Here is a 22,488-nt window from a genome sequence, read left to right as displayed (position 1 = left end):
TAACACTTTAAAGAAAAGACTTTAATGTAATACTGTAACCCATACATGGACTGTTTTAAAAAAAGAAAAATTAGAATGCCATGAAACCTTAAAGTGTATTCCACCATGACTTTTATCTAACCATGTTTCCTGTAATCTGAAATTTTAGTCAGTACTGATGACAGATGGGCACTGAAAGTAAAGAAAGATTAATGGAATGGGATGAAAGGCAGAAGAGGAGAATATTTCTGAAGACTGTTTCCTCCCACAGTACAAATTTAACAAGTGTTTTCAAGTTTAGTTTAATTAAGCTATAATTACCTTCTGTGGAAGTGTTGGTGAGAAGACTGCTGCACAGCTGGAATAACACAGTAAGTATAATTACTCACCACCCCCCATTAAAAAAAAAAAGCTCTTTTGAGATGTTTCTACCAGTAGCAAGAACACTTTAAGTATTATTAAGCAGTATTTTAGCAGGTTTTTTGAATATCTACCTGTTAACTGGTGGGTTAAAAAAAAAAAAAGCTACAGCAGGACAAGAACCATACATCAACTAACATTGCTAGCATTGCATTTCTCTTATTTAAAAAGCTACACTGAACACAGAATACCATGCATATACAGATATTACCAACTATTTTGAAATAACTGCTCTTCAGTATGAGGGAATTACCAGCTTACCCTAAAAAAGTTTTTCCTCTAGCTAAATAAATGCTATAAAAAACAAAACCAAAAAAGGTGAGTATGTTGGCTTTATCGATACAGATTAAAGTGTGTCAACTATAGCGTTCACTCTGGAATCGTGGAGCATAGTTTCTGGCACTTTCATTCTCCTGTGTTGTGATTAAGTCTATAATAGCTGTCAGTACTGCTGTATCCCTGGATTTAGTATCATTCCAGTCCACGGGATGTGGGTTTTCTATTTTTTCTTGTAGAAGATCATCGAGCTCTTGTCTTAAATTCTGGAAACAGTTTGTTGGAAGAAAAAAAAAAAAAAAAGAAAAAAAGAAAAGAGACAGGCAATTAGAGCTACACACAATACAGTAAGTTCAAATCCCTTGGGCCCTCTGTTCTCCTAATCTTTACACCTGCTGTTCTCCTATCAATTCATTTCAGCATTGCTATTTTCAGGATCAAAAGCTGCTTCTCAAAAACTAGCAGTTTTACCTTTTATGACAGATGACCATCTCTAGATGTGATGGCCTTTAACAGCCTATACATCCATTAGCTGACTATTTCAGGATTAAAAATATTTGGGTTTTAAAAAAAAGTGTCAGATATGATTTCTAGGATCTAAGATTAAACAGAGCTCTATTCAGCTCCTCCTTCCACTGGAACTTATTGCTGCTAGCTGAAGAGCCCCATCCTCATGTTGCCATATCCATGTGGACACTTCATGGACTGATCAAATCATCCTACAGCTTTTGCTATGGAAAACTACAGAGATTAAGCTCTTCAAATCTCTCACTGTAAGACATGTTTATAAATCCTTTAAATCCACCCTATGACTCTTCTCTGAAGCTTCTACAGTTTTTCAATACCCCCATGAATTTTTCAGTAGAGGCTACACCGGCTGAACAAGAACATCACCGCCATATTCCGATGCCTCCGTAGGCCCACAGCCTCATTCTCATTAGTCAAGCTATCACATTGGAAACAAAAATATAAGTAAATCCAACTGCCTGCTCCTAAGGCCAAACGTAAGGGAGTGCATTACTGTTTACTTCTGCCCAGTTTACCATGTGATACAGACTGTTCAGAATGTTATTTTTACTACTGCGTTTTAACTTGCATTCATCTACACACCATCAGTGGATCTCTCTTGTTTACTTTGTGTACTTGAACTGCTTACTGGGAATGCACTTAACACATTATTATCTCCCTGTAGTGATAAATCAGTAGGTACACAGTAATGTCAAACATAGAAATCTCTAAGAAGAATCAGTGTTACACTGAGTCTTCCATATACATTATTATTAAACATAGTCACCTTAACTAAGTGTGCTATTCTTGCCGGAGACTGGAAAACAATCCATTCATCCACAGCGATGGTATCCTGATCTTTATCCTTCTGAATGGATATATCTCCTCCGAAGAACAAGAGACAGTATGGAGAGACCTCTGTACAATCATACAAGTAGATCTGCAAGAAGACAAAACTGTCCAATCACCCTTCAAAACATCTTAAGTGACATCAGTAACCCTTAATGAAACTTGTAACAGAATTCCAGAAGATCATTATTCAGAGTCATTCATAAATTTGCAAGACATATATGAAGCAACTCAGTTGGAAAAAAGCTACATGAAATCAGACTGAACAGGAGCACAAATGGTCCCAAATACAGTCCTTCACCCGAAGTGGTGAAATCAAACCAACTACTCCATAACAATCAGAGGAAAAAAAGAATTTCAGCGTATTCAGAAATGTTACGCTGGATTGAAATGAAAGAAAGAGTCACACCTGTTATTGCCAGAACCTTAAAACAGCAACCGGTCCAAAAAAAAACCCCAACCACAAAAAAAACAGTAGTTATTTGTGGAACAATACCACCAGTATCACAAAGAACATAATCTGATGGCATGTAAAAGGAATGACCCAAGACAGGAAGGCTTCAAAACAAAGGCACTGTTCACATCCCCTTTGAACCTTGATTCACCCTTATTAAAGAGCTACAAAAACAAATTACACAAATATAAACTCTTCACATACACTGCTAGTTCTCATCTTCAAATGGTACACAAGCCAGTTATAATGGAACTCTGTTTCTTCCACATTAACCGATTTCGGATGAATATTAACTGTTCCATCTGTCTTGGTGCAAACTTTCACCCTTAAAAGAAAAAAAAAAAGTTTTTATTTTAGGATTGAAATAATATCTTGAAAGTTTAGCACAATCATGTCCCAAGTTAAAAAAACCCTCCAATTCTCTACTAGCATACTAAACTCTGAAAGTACAAGGACGTTCGAAGAAACTTTAACTCCTTTTCCAAAAGATTACAACTGAATCTACAGTATGAATTTTTAGACATCTCTCTCTGCATTTAAGAAGTCTAAATTCTTCGTCAAATTTACCCCCTTAAAAAACCCTGTCATTCTCTGAAGTAGAAAAAACAAGTGGCATTCTTTGTCCAAATGAAGGACTCAGTTACTGAATTTGGTTACGTAAGCCAAGTTTCAAGCAATTTCTTGGAAAAACCACATAAGGAACTTACATATCTGAATTCTTTGCTCAGCATTAAGCGGTGTCAGTGTGAAACAAGGGACTAGCTATACCACTGTCAGCAGTCTAGAGTGGCGTACCTCTATTTGTACCATGTGCCTTTGAACAAATTTGACTCAAGGGATAACATTCAACTGCTTTGGTTATACTTACTACCCGAAATCACATTTCCCTTCTAACATAATCATGCCGTCAGACAATAAAAAGCAGAAACCAAGCACAATATGGATGAAGCGCAACTGTTCTCCTCCTTCCCACATTTCAGAGATGTAATTCTTTGGGTGTGGATCACCAATCTCTCTACTCCCTGTGTGCAAAAAAGTATTTTGCAGAACATGGAGTTCAGTGTTTTGAAACAGAAACAGCAGGTGGGAAGAGGCTCTCCAGCGAAGTAGTTAGTGTAACAAATCTCTTGCTTAATGGATCACAAAATTGAGCCTTCCCAGGCAGCTGGCTTACACCTAGCTCCACCATGCGGCAACGATACAGCGACACAGTAACTTGCATCAGGTTTGCAAACTTGCTGCATCCTTTAGGTGACTCGAGCACGCTGGACTCAGTTTAAGAAGGAATAACAACTGACTAGCAGTGTCAGCTATAGACGGCTCTAAACTACGCAACCTAAAGTATAATTTTGACTACCTGTTCTTACTGCTTTCATAGAAATAATCACTTAGGGGTTTTTTTTGTTGGTTTTTTGTTTGTTTGTTTTTAATTACAGGCATAATGATTGCTCCTAGCTTGCTGTTTCGACATTACACACCCAGAAAATTGATCCAAATGTTCAACCCTTCATTCTGCCTTAAATCATGTCCACGAAGAAGGATATCTATATTCTAATGAGCGTACTGCTACTGTGAGCAACAGTCAATAAGAATAAATAGTCTGATAATATAGGAAGTGATAAATCAACAGACCAGAATTTCTGGGCTCTATCTTGCCAAATAATAAGAAAGGATAGTGTTTCAACTGCTGCTGTAGATCACAGATGATGGTAGGACTCCTTTAGCAGCAGTGTTGTTGATATATTGTAACATTATCCATGGCATGAGAAGGCTACACAAATTATTTCACAGACTAGCAGGTATCCAAATGTTAAAGATCAACAATCCCATACTCTCATCTGCCCTTCTCAAATGAAGTAACCCACAACCATAACTTGACCTATAGAGATTCATTCATGCACTCAAGCCATTGCTTCACCTTGCCAAACTACCTAATGTAGAAAACACCTCGAACACAAACCAACATTAAACCAAACTCTTACATTTTTCTCTTTTTGCTGAAGCTTGGCCGGATCTTTGCAACTTTTGGATATAAGCCAGCACAGATGACCGCTTTGAGCAACTTCTCATTATCTGTAGAAGACAGCAAAGTAAATAATGCAGTTCTGCAAACTGAGATTTCAGCTATCAGAAAGTTTCCATTTCCTTCCACTGTTTACCTGAGTTGGTATTGGATTTGGGATCCTTGGGGTCTCTGCTATTCACAAATCCAGCTGCAAGGAGATGCTCAGCAAACTGCCCTTTCATGTTATGCAGCATCTAGGAAACAACAAAAATTGTCCCAGAATGATGCTGTGCCAAAAGCCTCCTTCCCTTTTGCCCACAGACATGATCCTCTTTTTTAAACTGTCAGGCTCTTACCTGGAGTGTATTTGAAGACAGGAAATATTCCCAGCAATAGTCTTTCTCAGTTCTGAAACCACGACGCCGAGTCTCTTCCCAGCCCTAAAAATTAAAACCGTCGTTCAAAGGCGTTTGTAAGCAAACAGATACTAAGAATTAAGGACAGCAAAAACTGGAGGTCAACAAACAATATAGTTATATTTTTCTCTACAAGAGAGAAAGTAAATTCTTTGATCTCTTTGTTTACGTATATGCAGCACAGAGCAGAAAAACATAACTTTACAACATTTTGAATCAAACCCTTCCTTTTTCCATGGTGAGGAGTGAAATCTAGCTAAGTTTGCCAGAACTTTGTTTGTTGCTATTATCAGTCCTGGGTAGAAACTGCATTCCAGGCCATTTATTTCCTCTTCTTCTCGTCCCAACACTATACAGCTAAATCTCCCAACACTTTTGAAGTCAGCTTCAGCCTCTTGTAGAGGCCAGAAGGACAAGAATTAATGACTTCAGCAAGGTAACTATAACATGGTTCTCTTTCATAGACTTATCCACAAGAAATTAGGTTACTGAGCCTGAAGACAAGATTCCTCAACACTAGAAGGGTGAAAATAAATTTGGTTTTATGTTTCTGTAGAAGCCAAGAAAGAAAGACTTCAGAGCATAAACTGATCAGTTTTTTCCTTAGAATAATCCATATTACTCAAATTAAAATTCTAGAAGAAAAAAACCATTAAAACAGGCTTACCGTGAAAGCATTCACCACAGTTAGATGATCGCTTTTCGTGTTCTTTGACAGTTCCTTTCTTCTTGCATCAGCTACTTTCTCTTTGCCCTAAGAATAATTAGAACCTCTAAAATATTCATAACTGACACGACAGTTCTCTTTTCCTAATTAAGGTACATATTTACAGCAATACTTTGTATGCTGCATACATGAAAATTAAAGCTAGTCCCAATATTCTGTAGGCAAAGACAATACTTCGTAGTATGTGAAGGCAGCCTTTTAGTAATAAAAAGGTGATTAACATGAAAATAAGATTAAAGTGCTAACATCTCAGTAAGTCCCGATATCCTTCTGAGATTCTTAAAATCTTATGTGTAATTCTCCTTTTAGAAACTTTACCAGAGGAATGACAAAAGGGTCTTTGAAGCTGAGGCTAGCTGCAATTGTAAGTACTGGATCCAAGCAGCAGAATAAAGCTCCGAAGAGGATCATTTTTCCAATATGTGGTTCAACTGGTAATCGTGCTAAATGGACACCTAGTGGAGTCAGTTCTTCTTGTCTGTCCAAAGCATTCTGTCAGAAGAAGGGGAAAAAAAAGGAAAAAAAGGAGTAAACACAGTATTTGAAATGGGGAGGATTTCCTTGAAATAGCCACTAACCTACCTAGGGAACAAAGGAAAGCCTAATAGCTGGAGAACGCAGCTAGCTGTAATAAGGTATGGTAGGAAAGTGATCAAGCAAGTTATGGAGAAATGGAAGCGTTCAATTAGATCCAAGAAAATAGCAACCATCTTTAATTGTCTTTCAAGCGGTTTACCAGGGCTCAGTGTCTTTCTGGATGAAAATATGAAGAATTATTAACACTTCAGTGTCTTCCTATTCTCCTGGTCAATCTTATTTTTAGACTTGTATCTTACCCTCAATATCACTTCTGTTTTTATTTACTCTAACCTTTGCTACTATACAGCATTGTCACAGAACACCAAATGTGAGGCTGAGTTTTAGCTAAACATTTATAGAATCATGCCATCAGTCTAAATACTGCCCTTCATCTAAATCATATGTTTCAATTTATTGCTACAACCGATTTGTACAAATAATACCAGGGCAAGAAGTCAGCAGTACAAATGCGTCATTAATCTCTCCTTCCCCAGCATCCAAAGGGGCAATGACATACAAGATCTTTCTCCTATATGCCTTATTTGCCCACAGAAGAAGTATCTCAAACGCTTCACTAATCTGACTGGGATAGGAAGGCTTGGTGGATGCAGCCATGAGCAGGGTGGTACAGAAGCAGTGAGTTAAATAAGTATCTGTAGGGAACTTAAATGCGAGGTGCATGTATATGTTTTGAGTCATTTAGAAAGTTCCTCAGGAACTACTCTATGCAGCCCATAAACATCACATCTTATGTGAAATTATTTCCTCTGTTCAGTGAAGATATATAAAGGGCCTACACAATACGATAAGGGGTTGCAAATGTCTAGACCTGTACAATCAGAACCGTCTGATAACTAACAACACAGTAACATGGTTCTAAACAGATTTTTCCTTGTGTGTACATTAAACAATACTTTACCAGCTCCATTAGATGATTTATGGCCAACATTACAGCATCACGAGATGGTGGATCCATTAGTTTGCTCAGAAAATAAGCAATTCCACCAAGCTTTAGAATCTGAAAGAAAAAAAAAAAAACAACCAAAAACCTACAGTAATTGGAGAAAGATGGCTACCTAAATTAGTAAGCAGTAACCACACTAATTAAAAAAGTGTGAATAATTCACAGCTTGAGTTAGAATTTCACTAATTAAGAACTAGGGACAAAAATAAAAACGTATTAATGATGAAATTTGAAATACAAGGATCTATTCTTCATTCAGTATGCATACACATGGTATTCCTTATGCATACATAAGGAATTCAATACAAACTGCCAAAAAGGAAACTTATGATGTCAGTTCTAAAACTACTTTTTCGTAAAATTCTTTTAAAGACATCACATCGCTTGACTCACTGGCATTCTCACTGAAGCTCCTCTGATTGAATGATATTTGGGGGAGAGGGAGGAAGCACAGTCCAAATTTTCGTTAGTATACTTCAGCTATTATTTATACTAGACAATCCTATTTTTTCTGGGTTTGATGCATCCAGATACAAGAATGCATTTTGCAAAAGTTGCTACAGTTATTAGCTAAATATATTGTACTTCTGATCTAACAGAATTTTGACTTGAAGACAACCCTAGGCTCACAGTTGCATTAACTTAAGCTCTCAACCTCTTATTCCAATGGAAAAGTAAATAATAAATATGTTTGAAGATTCATATGTTTACCTTGATTTGTAAACAGAGTTCTTCCAAAGGTGTCCTCAAGATCTCTGGTAACTGATAATCATCTAGAAGCCTAGCACGTAGTCCATTGTATAGATGATAACAGTGGCCTGGCTGAACTCTGGAATTATTTAAATGAACAATTGTGGGTTTTTTTTCCTATGACACTGCGACATTATGATTTGTTTGTTTATAAACAGCTTTCCAAAACACCTCAAGGAATTAGAACTGAAGCGTATTCAATTGTAAAAGCCATTTCAGCTTTCCAAAACACAGACTCATCAACAGGAAAAAAGGCATGCAGAACACAGAAACCTCCTATCAACTGCTCAAAAGGAGTAATGAAGAGACCAGAGAAGAACTCGAAGTCTGAACAAGGGAGAAAATATTCCACAAGGTATTCTGAAAGGGAGAGAAATTAAAAAAAAAAAAATTGGTATATAGCTAAGTAATATTAATTTGTAGGCGATTTTCACTTTAATGTATCATAGCCTCACAAATCAGGTGTGAAGGCAAACACTACCAACAAAATTTAAAAAGAAAATGCGGGACTTATTCTTCTATAAGAAGGAGGGAAACTCATGAGTTAAGTCAGTTTCCTAAAGACAAAGAAACCATTCTTTCCATAAGAACAAGAGACAGTTGTGCTAGCATCTGCTGCTGAACATATGAGTAACAAAGTAGTATCTTCAGCATGCACGTGCTCCCAGATTGACAGAAACTTAACATCACAAAACTTTTCTAACTATTCCCATTATTCTTACCTTCCTGCTCGACCTTTCCTCTGCTTGGCATTAGCTTTACTAACCCACTCTGCTGCCATTGTGCTAATGTTGTTCTGTGTGTCAAAGTGAGTTTCCTTTATTTTTCCACCATCTATAACGAACACGACGTCATCTATTGTAATGCTGTTTAAAAAAAAGAAAAAAAAAAAAAGCAACTCTTCATCTTTGCAAGCTTGACCTAGGATTTGAAAGGGGTTTAGCCTCTCTTTATCACCCCCCCCCCAACTGTGAGCCAACAATAAAAAAATTTGTGTTTGGAATTTCATTAAGAATTATGTTACTAAGCAGTTCAAGAAAGACCTTGATTTATTCTCCTAGGTCTGGCAAAAGTCACCACATGAAGTCTGCAGAGAGGACAGGCAGCTCAGATTTATCATGTACAACAAAGGCGAGTCATTATAGTAACATCCATGCTTTAATTGTTTAGAACAATTAAAGGAAAACTCCTGTTTAGTCTATAAACATTTCTAAAGATAAAGTGTTATAAATGAATGGTACAAACACAAACCCATATATTTTTGGAAACATTAAACAGGCTTATACTTTAAATTATCACTTTCATTTATTTTGTTAAATGTATAGCTTTTTTTGGTCTGTATAGCTAACTATTTACCTAGTCTCTGCAATGTTGGTAGCAATCACGATTTTCCTTACTCCTGGCGGGGTCTTCTTAAAAACCTGTAATTATCCATGGCCCATTTATATGTTTGCCAAAACCAAACATATGCTTAATTAATTTTTTTTGCAGTTGTGAAATATTACAATAAAAAAAGCATACCTGAGTCTGGTTAACAGTAGGCATCAATGAATGTAAAGGTATGATAATAAACCTATCTGAAAATTAAAAATCAGTAAAAGATATGGTGTAAGCACAGAAACTTTAATTTGACAGGAAAATCAACTATGCAAAACAGAAAATACATGGCAAGTAAGTACTGTTTCTTATTCTGAATTCATAGGTGTATGTATCATAATGGCAAATTCTAAAGTAAAAAGGTATAAAGGAATTTTTTTTATTATGCTATGATGACAAGTTTAAGAAAATATATGAAGTTATGTACAGTAATTTATATTTCATTTTTAAATTCTCAAATTATTTAATAATTGCTCAAGATTAATAAACAAACTGACACTCTCCTTAATCTTTCAATAAATTGAAATTCTTTATCCATGGAATGTACACAACATGAACTGCAGGACAACTACCTGAATAGTCAAGAGCACAGTTAGACAAGTTAGATGAAAGTATGAATTATGCAAACAGGACAAGTTCAAGTGTATCAGAGGGGCATAGAGTATTTTAGTGTTCTATTAAAAAAGCTTCTAGGAATAAACAGGATTTAAAAGAACTATCAGCAAAGCAGTAGACAGACGCTGCTGAAGAATCAGGAAAAGAGGAAATGAACACAGAGTGAAGAAAGAGAGTTTAGTTTTGGGTGGAAGTTATAGCTACAAGAAAGGACAAAAGGAAAAAGATGCAGGTCAGATTCTTCTTCAGATTGTTCACTCCTACACTGAGGAAAGTGAGTTATCATTAGCAGATGAAAGATACCATAGAAATGTAAAAAATGCTGAACACACTGCAATCATTGGGGGGGGGGGGGGGGCAGGAAATCAGTCCAGTGCAATACTAGCAATCACATGCAAAATTTAAGAGTTTGCCACTAACACTACTGCTAGAATTCCCATGTAAACTTTTGTTTTTACCTGACTTAAACATGACTTGTGACATCAAGAGATCATGCAAAGTGCTAATGTTGTCCCAGCCTGGAAGAAACACTAGAATTGCACCATCCTATATATAAGAGAGGGAGTGAAGGGAAAAGAGGTTAGGATAAATTACGCACCGTGCAGAGAACCAGCTACTTGCACACTAATACATATATGTTGGATATGTGATATTTGAAACCCATTGACTCAAATTTGGAACAACGTTTATAAGATTGTTTTCTATAAAAGAGTTAGCTACATATACTTATCTGAACGTAATAAATAAAAATTTGATTTTAAACATTTTTCCCCTGCAGTGTTTAAAAAACACAGCCATGTCAACACTACAAGAATTTGAGCTGCAAATAAAACAGAGAGAAACTAGTGTATAATTTGCAACACAGGAAGAACAAAATACGAAACAGCAACTCATCCTCATTATCCACAGCTTAAATGATCTATCAACTGAAATATTAAATTATTTGATATTTTTAATAATCAAAACTCTCTTTAAGGAATCAGCCAAGGTGTCAGCTCTTCCACAGATGTTTTTGAACACAGAAACAAATACATAACTTCAGATTATGACAACCTACATACATTATACCTATGGTAACAGAAGTTATTCTTCATGTTTGTCACTGCTTCGGGCACAGGATCCTTCTGATATTAATATTCTGATGATGTTATTACTAAATAACAAGGTAAGGCACATTTGGGGATAACTATTAATGCAGCTGTATTAACTACTAACCTTGACAAGCTGAAAGTTGGAAGTCTCCTAGCTGTGTGTTTGGTAAATGTGACTAGACTTTTGCTATGCTGTATAAAAATTCAGTCTTCACAGCATCTAAGTCATATTTAGATTACTCAGGCAGAAAAAGCATTAAAGCCAACTGCACAGTGTAGATATGAGGCAGTGAACATCAACTCTTAAGTATTGCTCTTACCCTCTCCCTCCCGTTGCTGAGGAATTAAGAACAGAGATTTAGTTGTACACTAAAGAGGTTTTCAGACAGTTTTCTACAGCTGTTTCCCAAAATGTAACTTTTACTACAGACTACAAAGAATACCACCTTTGACAAACACGTACAGCGTCACAGAAAGAAAAGTTAAAATTTAATTTGTAATTATATTACTTTCCATCAAATAACTAAGGTGTATAATTAATTTGAAGGCTTATTTAAAAGCTTATCCAAAAGAAAAAAAATGCAGCAATCTGAATCAAAATGGCACCCAAACCTTCAGATATCTACCCCATTTTATTTACGAGACAATGCCTACTGTCAGTGAAAGAATTCAGGCTCTTTTTTTCCCCTTGCTCGGAAGGGACCATAAAGGAGGATATCAAATGTATTTCTAGGTTTTCCAAGTTTCTTATGTACACAGTTCTCATGAATACCCACAACCCCTATTCAAGAAAATGCCTAGATGTGTGCTCCCCTTTAAACATGGATTCTATCCCATCATTTCAATAAACACTGCAACTAACCACATTGTAAACTCAGGGCTTAAATAGTAATTAGATATTTAAAGCTGTCAGATTACTTCTCAGAAGAGCAAACCAAAAAATTATTCTTCTTTATATCTGTATGATAAGCCAAACTATCTATCAGCTCTGACATTCCCAACAGCCACTGACCACAATTCAGTCACATCATTAAAATGTGATGATAGGAGACAGAAGTGTACCTCTTCTTCCAAAACGATGTATCTGATAAGTGCTGCTATAAGGTCAAGGTCGACCTTGTCATCATCCATCATTTCCAAGGCATCTATAGTACTTGCTGAATACCTGCAGGCATTGAAAGCATACATATTGGTAACCTCTTAACATACAAAGTCATGCGCTCGTGTTTCTGTTGTAAGGCTCTGCAATCACACATCTGTGTAACCCACTACTCATCAATTTGTCTGTTCAATTACTGTACCTCCAATGTACTCTCCAGATTTAGTTTAGTGCGATTATCGTCAGTTTAGAATAGTAAGTTTAAGAATTACCATGTTATGACTGAACTGGATTTGAAACATTTACGAGATCTCTCTCCTCCTCATAGATTAGCTAGGACCTAAATAATCTTGAGTTTACCCTTCAATTTATCTCTTACTCTCAGGAGTACAGGAGGCACCTCATCTGTTCAGCCCTTTGATTTCATGAAAGCTAACACTATGGAAAGAATTGCCAATTGATTCAAAAGACATGGTGGGAAAGGGAAGGAGGAGTACAAATGGGATGAGCAGAGCACGGGATAGGCCAAACAGAGATACAGCACTGAGGACTTTTCCCTTAGAAAAGGGAGATAAAACTGAGCCACCTATATTCATTATTGTTAACAAGCTGGATATATAGAAAGTCCCAAAATGCAGAGGACAAGTGAGACAGGATAAAAACAAGAAGATGCTGTTCCTGAAATAGATCAGCCAGGCTATCCAATTAATCAACTTATACAGGTTACCAAAGTAGTCAAATGCTGTGTTTCGCGTGGACAATCTCTACTAGGTGCTCAAGAGGCAAAATTATTTAGCTTGGTTTTAAACCACTTTAGAGGAACATTAAAATATTCTGAGGAAAAGGTTGTGGTGGGTTTTTTTGTTTTGTTGAGTTTGGTTTTGTTCTTTTTGTTTTTTAAAACCAGCACATTTTGTATTATGTTGATTACGAGACTAAAATACTGAGAGATCTCTCTCAAAGAAAAAGACTGAAGAAGGGGAGAATTCATCAGAAGAGAACTAATGACCAGAGTTCAAGAAGCCTAACATTATGCTGAAGGCTGTAATGGACAATACCAACATCAGTAGCAAGCGACTCGACAGCTGTAAGTTCTCTTACAGTTTGCACGTGCAAAGGAAGCGAATTCTCTGTGATAACTCTGCAGCATTTCAGTGGTTGCCAGCCAACTGTACTGGCAATTCCATCGCTGCTGTTTTACACGGTAGCAACTATCACATCATTAATAAAAGCACCGTAATAGAATACAGCACTAATTGTCCTGGTTTCAGCTAGGACAGAGTTAATTTTCTTCCTAGTAGCTGGTATAGTGCTGTGTTTTGGATTTAGTAGGAAAATAATGTTGATAACACGCTGATGTTTTTAGTTGTTGCTCAGTAGTGTTTATACTAAGTCAAGGATTTTTCAGCTTCTCATGCCCAGCCAGCAAGAAGGCTGGAGGGGCACAAGAAGCTGGGAGGGGACACAGCCAGGACAGCTGACCCAAACTGGCCAAAGGGATATTCCATACCATATGACATCATGCCCAGTATATAAACTGGGGGAGCTGGCTGGGAGGGGCGATCGCCGCTCAGGAACTAACTGGGCATTGGTCAGCGAGTGGTGAGCAATTGCATTGTGCACCACTTGCTTTGTATAGTTTAATTCTTTTAGTATTACTATTGTCATATTATTATTATCATTATCATTGTTTTTCATTCCTTTCTGTCCTATTAAACTGTCTTTATCTCAACTCACGAGGTTTTTTTTCCTGATTCTCTCCCCCATCCCAGGGGTGGAGGGGCAGTGAGCGAGCGGCTGCGTGGTGCTTAGCTGCCGGCTGGGGTTAAACCCCGACACTAATTTATGTTTCTCAGTTAAGAAGTGTCTAAAAACTTAACACAAAAGAGTAACTTGAGAACAACCTGCCCCGCAGCTGCCTTAAGTAGTCTGGCCATTGTTCCCTGTAGATTTCCTCTTTCTCTTCTTTTTCTGGTCTGCTTACATGTCCTTGCATGAAGCCTTTCTTCCACCGTGGCCGACGGTCTGTGTTTTCTGGAGTATACCTTTAAATTTAAATAACAAACATAATTAAATTTTGAAACTAAAGTAGTTTTCCAAACTATGGACAATATGCCACGCTTTAGCTATACCATGTAAATAAGATTCTTAGATTTCTTTTCTGAAAGAAATCTTACTTATAAAAACAGGTACCATCTCTAGTAAGCATGACAACATGTAGAAAAAAAAGTCTGAACAAACAGAAAGACTAGCTCGATTTAGTAGCCTGAAAATTCACCACACCAAAAGAAAGACAAGTTTTTTTTTTTTTCCTCCTCAAGCCAACATTTCCAGGTAGCTCTGTGCCATTTTTAATTACTGTAAAAGCTACTAAGCTTCCCTTGCAAGGTTTTCTGTTGAAAAACACAGCTAATTCTTCCACAGGTTATTTATACCAAGATAATCTTTGAAAAGACATACTAAGCAAAAAAACCCCAAAATACTATCTATAATGGTCTTCAGAAAATACACTTACCTCAACTTCTCAATTACATCCTCGAGAAGATATTCCACCACAGGGAAAGTGAACCCAGGTATGTGAATCATTGGACAATTATCTGTCAAGGAAGGCATAACTCAGTTTTTAAACAGCAAATAAAATACCGTACTGAAATAACAGAGGCAATAAACATTCTTCACTATTTTTGCAATATAGTTGCCAAGTCTATAGGGTTTTTCTGTTTATTTTGAAATTCTCACAGAAGACGCCAAATTCAATTCCAAATAAAGCTGCTGAATAAAAAAAAGCATAGGTAGCAAGCAGTATATTGTTCTCCAGCACGTTCATCTGGTTCCAGCTACAGGATAAAGCTGGAAGACTGAACAACTAAAGGCTTCAATCTGGTTGCCCACTCACACCAAGACTTCTAAAATATGGTAAATATTAGTAAATATTTAATATGAAAACACTCCAGAGATACTGTTTCCACAATACGTCTGAAAAGCAAATACAGAAGCAACATATGCTCATGATGAGATAAAACTAAGGAAATAAGCATCTCCAGCAGCTGGCAACTACTTGTAAAATTGAAGTCATTACCTCTTTTGATAAAAATCAATCCTAAAATCTGAGGACTGCATTATACTGTAGAAGCCTAAATTACTTAAGAGGAACATTCATAGGAAGCATTTCACCTACCAAAATACTCCGAAAACTTCTCTGCATTTAAAGTAGCGCTCATTAGTATTACTTTCAAATCCAAACGAATATTCAAAAGATCTTTAATAATGCTCATTAAAACATCTGACTGAAGATTTCTTTCATGAATTTCATCAAGGACTACATGACTAATGCTGGACAAGTGCCTAAAATAGAAGAGCAGGAAGTTAAACTTTTGGTTTTAGCAAAATTAAAAAAACCAGAGCCGAGACTGTTAGAAACAGCTCAGTAGTCAAGTCATCTCGTAATTGTATTCAGTTTCTTATTAAATAGAAAAACTTACTTATCTGACTGGAGCCACTGTAGGACAATTCCTGTGGTACAGTATAAAATTGAACCTTGTTTCCTTGGTAACCGACTGAAAGAGATACATTAAGAATTCCTCAGTTCTCTTCTGTATTTTAGGAAGTACTTCAAAAGCTTAACATCAAAATGCAGATAGCCATTACAGCCATTATGAAGCATGCCTCATTCTCTAACTTGCTCACTTACAGTTCAATTGGAGGAACAAGGAATTAGGCCACAGTTGCAGCATTTTTGTTGATGGGGAACGAACTACTTGTAATCTGACAGAAGCCCTGACTTCCCAGACATCATTCTTCATCATTTGCACATTGATCTGCTGACCCCAAATTCTTGCAGCTGTCTAAGCTCAGCACAGATGACAGCTAAATGTACAGCAGTATAACATTCTTGATGAAATAGTACAGAAAAATATAAATAAGACTCTATAAACTCAAATTAAAATGCTGAAAGGACTAAGCTGTCATGTCACCAGCAGTTTTTCTTCCAACGATAACTGAGATTCCATTATTTGCTGGTAACATTTCAGATATTTTTTTTTTTTTAAATTACAGATGATTCCAAATGTAATAGCTTTTGCTCTATGGCACTAGGTCTACAAACTCTTGTCAATGCACCTAACTTTATTACCTGATCCCAGTGGGATTACTCAATAGGTAAGTGTAGCAAATACATAGTTTTCCATAGAAATATGGCTTATAGCATTCTCTCCTTTAGCATTTCCATTTTTCCTGGAAATTCATAGAGTAGGGACATCAGTTTTACCTCTATCTATAGCAGAACCTTTTAGAAGAGCTGAAAAAAGGACTTACTAGACAAAGTACAACCTGGTGCTAGCCATTGTTACACGCTGCATAAAATACAATAATCACACTCAAACTTTTTGCTAAATTTCAACCACCTTACTCCCTACACCAGCCATTCACAGGAATTCCTTTTGGAGAAAATATCAGAATGAAAGCAGTTATCTATGTTAAGAACTACTTTTCAAATTTTCTTGCTCAGATACAATAGATACTACTTTACATGAATGCACACAAACTGCCAAGGGAGCCTCTCTTACCTCTGTAGACGAATTTGATATCCTGTACTCTTGCCATTACCGCATGCTTCTGCCCTTTCAGCAGCAACTCTCTCAGCCACCTTAGAAGAATAAATAAAATCAAAATAGCGCATTAAAGAAAATTCAAAAAATCCCACAAGGCTGATCTATGATTTAGCTACTCATCAGCAGGAAATACCTACAACCAAGATGTTATGTAAACAACAAAGAAACACCCTGAAAATCACTTTTTTCTCCTCCACTGAGAACACTGTTTCCTGTCAGCAGCCCAAGAACAGGTTTGCGGCCCAGGACATGTTTTAAAGGAATACAACCATTTAGGCATTAGCAATACACTCACCCTTTCAGCAGGGCGAGCTTTTCCTCATGGGATGTAAGGTTCTATAATCATTTGACACTTAACTGTCAAGAAGAGTAATTACTGTGCACTTAAAAGCCAAATTCTTTCTTGCTCATTAATATACCTCTGAAGGGCCTGACACAACATTAGCGTTTACCTTAATTCACATTTCCACTGCCCAAATCCATTAAAACCACAGATATAAACCATGATTAAATTCAGGGAAGAACGAGGCTGGCAGTGCCAGTACTCTACTAACAACCAAAACTTATGAAATATCAAATTAGTGTATATCAACAAAATTGTTATTTGCAATAGAATCTAAGATGATTGAAAACAAACACACAAAAAGCCATCTTCAATGTCCACTACAGTCTGGATGCTTACCCTTGAGCTTTAAAGTTAGTATCAGTACATGTGACAGCAGAGCAGTTTCTTTGAGAGGTGCACAGTACCTATCTGGTCATTTGGGATTTTTTTCAGATCTTAACTTCAAATAATCTAGCAGATTGTACACTCAGTTCATCAGCTTGCCCATGGATCCTAGGCCCAGTAAGAAATATATTTTCATTCAATGATTCTGAGTAAGGCAGTAATTTTTCCTCAGATTTATTGGAAAAAAGAATAATCACAAGAAATAAGTTACCCAGTTTGTCAACATGGCACTTACCGAGATAGCACTGATCCTCCTAGGCTGAGTACAAACGATCCTGCATGTAGACCCTTTCCCTCGCTCTATGTAATCGTCCAAGATGAACTGTGTAACTTGGGTTGTCTTTCCACAACCAGTTTCACCACTTATCACAGTTACTCGATTATTGTTTATAAGGTTTACAAGTTCCTGTTTCCAAACAGAAAACGTTTATTGTATTATTGTTCAAAACAGATTTTAGAAGGATTTTGACAATTCTCTGCTACTGTGTGGTGAACTCAGAATAACGTGTCATAGCAACTAAAGAAACAGATACTCATCTGTTTCTCGTAATACTAAAAAAAAAAGTTTAGTTTAAACCACACAGAAGTAATTTCTGCACATTTGCACTTCACATGTGTAAGGTTTAAAGCACATCAAATCTGAATACTAGTTTTAAATACTTAAGATCCTGTATGAAACCAACATAAAATAACTAGAATGAAAGCCTGAAATACATTTTTAAACATTTTTCTCCCTCCTACTTGCCTTCTGTGTATCTTTGGTGACTGAAAACAACTGTTTTCCCTGTTGGACTCCAAGACTGCACTAACTGAAGATTTTCAGTGCAATATTTTAACATTTCTTACATCGACAGGAACAGATTTCTTACACTCCCAGCCTCTACCTCCCAATCCAAAGGACTGTGAAGGGGAGTATAACTATTTTAAGAAAGAAACACTAACAGGAAGGACCACATTATGACAAATACATTAACTTTAGAAAGGAAGCTCACTAATCATTCACTGAACCTGCAAAAGAAAACATAACAGAATACTCAATTTCTATTTCATACAGGTGACATCAAATGAAGAATTAACATCAATTAATAACAACCCATACTATCACTGATGTTATACTTTGACTGGGAAACTAACGGCAGCAAAAGCCAGCAGTACAGCCATTAAGTCTGTGATTAAAAAAGAAAAAGGCTTAATGGGCATTATATTCAATTCTAAATTGGGAAAATGTTCAACAAATGGCCACAATTTTTTTTTTTATATATATATATATATATACACACACACACACACACACATATATATATACACATATATATATATAAAAAAAAGAAAGCATGGCAATTTACGTAGTGGTCAATTACTCTATATAAAATCCAAGTAACTATGAATGTTCTAGAAGTTTAACTGGCAGAGAAAGAAAAAAAGACCTATACTTTAAAAAAAAAAAAAAAAAAAGGTACTTAAATGTATCTAGCATCCAATACCATTTTCATGAATAATGCTGCCCCTACTGATAAAACTGTATATAGCCCCAGAGTAACTTCATACATCTCACGAAGCAGTGAACCTGAGCTACCTTCTGGAAAGAAGTCAAACCCAGTGTCAGAACTTGGGAGGCTTCAGCACCTTCATAAAAGGCAACAAAGGTTTCCTGTCAGTCCCAGTGACACAACTGTTTTCTCCTATTTTACAACAGAGCAACAGAAACACATATTCTTTCAAATTAAATACACATTTACCTGTCTCATCCCATATGAGGGGAGCTTCTCTCGGAATCTCTGGGGAAAAAGAAAATAACAGTACATATCTTTAAACACCTTTTCAACGCTGCAGTAATATAACATATTTCATCTACGATCTAGGCTAAACTGCGAAATAACGTGACAAACTGTTTGGCTAATACTTATATAAACACAGGTCCACTAGAAGTAAGTTTAACTCCATGCATGTTTTCAGTTTCATTAAATTCAGCAAAATTATTTAAAACCAACAGTCCAGTACATGAAGAGGTACATATATACAGTTACAAGACTAGGGCCTTGTATCAAAGGGAGAACTGCCTGTTCGTGGTAAGACTGTTTTATTTGACAGCTTTATACATGGCTATTAGAACAACATAAACTACGTTTTTAAGAGGCAATTCCTTCAGAGCCCATTTTTGTGCTTTCAGTTTTAGACATAAAAGCAGGGATACAATCCGTTAAAAAACGAACGGAAAACCCCACCCAACTAAACAATGTGTAAGCTTAAAATTTTAGATTTTATGCCATCAGAAATTGTCACTGAAAGCCTGTTTTTTTAATCGCTGTCCTATTGACAGGTATACATTTTGCAAATTCTGAAAGTAATTTTTAGCCAAAGTAACATCATGACAACTTCCTAGTAAATAAATTGCAAGAAGTTATGTTTTCTGGTTAGTTTAATTAAAAAAAAAAAAAAATTCCAATCAAAAGCTTTCTACTTAACACATGGAAAAGTACCTGCATTTCAATATATCTAGGATCAGATTTCTTCTTTCTTAAGTCTTCTTTAAGTTGCTCATCTAAATCTGTATCCTGCTCATTTTTTTCAAAGAGATATTCCACATCCCGATCGAGAGATGTTTTTTCCAAGACTGGTCTCTGTCTTACAGGAGCTTTTTCAGCCTCTGGTTTCACTTTTGCAGGCTGTTCTGGAGTAGGTCTGAAATAAGTGCAGAGAACAGAAACTTCAAAGATGATCCAAGACATGCCTGGCCACTGTGAAGAGTACACTGAACCATTCAATCCAAACCTTAAATTTGTTTTTGAGACATTACGTCCACGAGTTACTTGACCATCAGCCGATGAGAATATGGTGTATGCCATTAAAACAACTAAAGTCTGAAAATTACCAGCCATCAAAAATTTTACATCAGATTCTAGAAATGTAACATGTTCTTTTGTATCAAAACGAAGCTAACAAAGCAACAAAACATCTCCAGAGAACTACTGCTTAGCCTGCTGTCAGAACCACTGCCCTCTAACTGGATCATTCAGCCAACCAGAGACCCAAACACCCCATTTCTGTGGACTCCGAGGAACACACCTGGCTGCCCATTTCACTGCTATTAGTTAAAATCCTGTAAGTGTTAAGAACAGAGCCTATTTCACAGGGGCCGAGAAAACATTCCAAGACTGTACAATAACTGAAAAATGAAGTCAAATGCCACTCTGGAAGAGTAATTCCAGAGGCCAGGGGAGCTGAAAAATTCCATATATCTACTCTAGTAGGCCTGGATGGAGATCAATTACAGGATTTTATGATTTTAACTAAAAATTTAACACCCCAAACTCAACAATAATCTGGAAAAGAGTTTTACAGCAAGTTACAACCGTTTCAGTATGACAATACATGTAGAGAAAACTGAGCATATCTGTTAACCTAATTCACTCACTAAACGTAAAAATTTTCAGATATATCTTCTTACCAGTTTGTGGGAAATTTATTCAATTAAAAGTAAATAAAAGCATTAGTAACTGTTTCTCCTTACCCTTCTTCATCCCCAGACCACCAGGACATGGCTTCTTGCTCCTTTTCATTTTTAGTTTGGACAGTATTCAACAGCTGCACAATCTGCTCCTCCCTGCGTTCATCCATACGCACAACAGCTCTCTAGCAAAAAAAGTACAATTTTCATCAACATGTACTCTGCATATCTACAGATATTATTAACGCTTAAACATCGAATTAGTGAGACTCTTCGGCACGATCAGAAACGTCTTTTTAAGCTTCTCTTTAGGATAATTTTGACGTGCAGAGACAAATGCGTCTTCCTCGCTGTCAGGCGAAACATTTAATAAACGCACGCATCTCCGAGATGAAGGCACTTCTGCGCAGGCAGGCAAGCAAGAAGGGCAGAGCGCAGGGCAGCAGGCGGGGCCGGTCCCGAGGCTGGCGGAGGAGCCGCTACCGGGGAGCGGTGCCGTTAAACGAGGTTCTTCTCCACACCCTCACCCCCCGCTGCTGCCGCTCTCATTTACCCGACCGCCCTCCTCTCTCAACCAAAGGGATCAATGAGGCCGGAACCTTTCCCCGCCTGCCCCGGTCACCGCAGTCGTTCCTTCCCCGCCGTTTCGGGGACGAAACGGCCCCGGGGCGCAGCGGGCGGCGGCAGAGGGGGGAGCACGAACGGTGCCCCCGCCGCCGAAGCGGGCCGGCGGGGCAGAGCCCGCGGCCGCCCCTCACCTGCTGCCGGTCCGTCTCCTTGCTCTTCTGGCCCTGCTTCCGCGCGTACCACAGCCCGATCTCGCGGCCCTTGAGGTGGCTGGGGTGGCGCCCCCGGCCCCCGCCGCGGCCCCCGTGTCCCCCCGCGGAGGAGGAGCCGGAGGAAGACCCGCCATCGCCACCGCGGCCCCAGTCCCGGCGGTGCTCGTAGCTCATGGCCGCCCGGCTGCCGGCTCCCACCGCCGCCGCCTCCCCCGCCTCATCCGCCGCCTCACTTCCGCCCGCCGCCCCGCCCCGCACCATCACGCCCCGCCCCGCCGCAGCCAGGGCCGCGGGTTCGAGTCCCCCGACCTCCCCCGCGCCCCGAGAGCAGCGCCGAGCACCGGGCCCAGGCTGACATTACCGAGCGTGGGAGGCAGCACGATCCTGACACACACCGGGGCGCGAAGCAGAACAGCGATTAAAGAAGGCAATATATTCACCGCAACATGTCACCAAAGTTCATCTTGCATGAACCTCTCTTCTTGTTTCGACGGACAGATCTAAGTTTTGACTTCCCTTTATGAGGCTGCAGGTAAGATTTTAAGGAAACGTTCAATGTTGGTCTCCGTCATTACATACGGGGTTACTACCCTTTCCGTGTACCAGATGGGTATTCCTATTGTTTCTTTTTTAAATAGAATATACGCATTTAAATAGCTACCAGTTCTGGGTCTGCTGGCTGATTGCTGCTGGATGTGGTATACTTTGTCCAAGTTCCCTGGAGTGTTAAATTAAACCTTTTAAATTAGATAACATTATTCACAGAACTATTACTCTTTCAACAGTTAATTAATGTTCTTTTTGTTTCCTTGA

General features: G+C 37.9%; 1 protein-coding gene across 1 annotated transcript; it reads right to left on the bottom strand.

Moving 5' to 3' along the window:
- DHX36 (DEAH-box helicase 36) lies at positions 1 to 21,849 on the bottom strand. The gene is made up of 25 exons (XM_050902400.1): positions 21,655 to 21,849; positions 20,960 to 21,081; positions 19,929 to 20,130; positions 19,188 to 19,226; positions 17,684 to 17,854; positions 16,674 to 16,753; positions 15,591 to 15,665; positions 15,287 to 15,453; positions 14,624 to 14,705; positions 14,013 to 14,153; positions 12,072 to 12,174; positions 10,377 to 10,464; positions 9,448 to 9,503; positions 9,283 to 9,347; positions 8,649 to 8,792; positions 7,888 to 8,005; positions 7,132 to 7,230; positions 5,952 to 6,125; positions 5,574 to 5,660; positions 4,847 to 4,930; positions 4,645 to 4,744; positions 4,468 to 4,558; positions 2,690 to 2,810; positions 1,970 to 2,122; positions 1 to 941 (listed from the first exon to the last, which is right to left on the bottom strand). Exons 1-25 carry the CDS (start codon positions 21,847 to 21,849, stop codon positions 756 to 758), a joined length of 2,943 nt encoding a protein of 980 aa, XP_050758357.1. The 3' UTR covers positions 1 to 755.
- Positions 21,850 to 22,488: the final 639 nt, after the last annotated feature.

This window comes from Gymnogyps californianus, chromosome 10 (assembly GCF_018139145.2).
Source record: "Gymnogyps californianus isolate 813 chromosome 10, ASM1813914v2, whole genome shotgun sequence".
Lineage (NCBI taxonomy): Eukaryota > Metazoa > Chordata > Aves > Accipitriformes > Cathartidae > Gymnogyps > Gymnogyps californianus.
The sequence above is the reverse complement of the archived record's forward strand: the minus strand, read 5'-3'. Positions and strand labels throughout refer to the sequence as shown.

Coding starts and splice junctions, on each gene's coding strand:
- DHX36 (XM_050902400.1), bottom strand. CDS start 21,849: ATGAGCTACGAGCACCGCCGGGACTGGGGCCGCGGTGGCGATGGCGGG. Junction 15,454..15,590: donor CAGTGGCTCCAGTCAGATAA/GTAAGTTTTTCT, acceptor CTTCTATTTTAG/GCACTTGTCCAGCATTAGTC. Junction 6,126..7,131: donor TAAATCATCTAATGGAGCTG/GTAAAGTATTGT, acceptor TTCTTCTGACAG/AATGCTTTGGACAGACAAGA.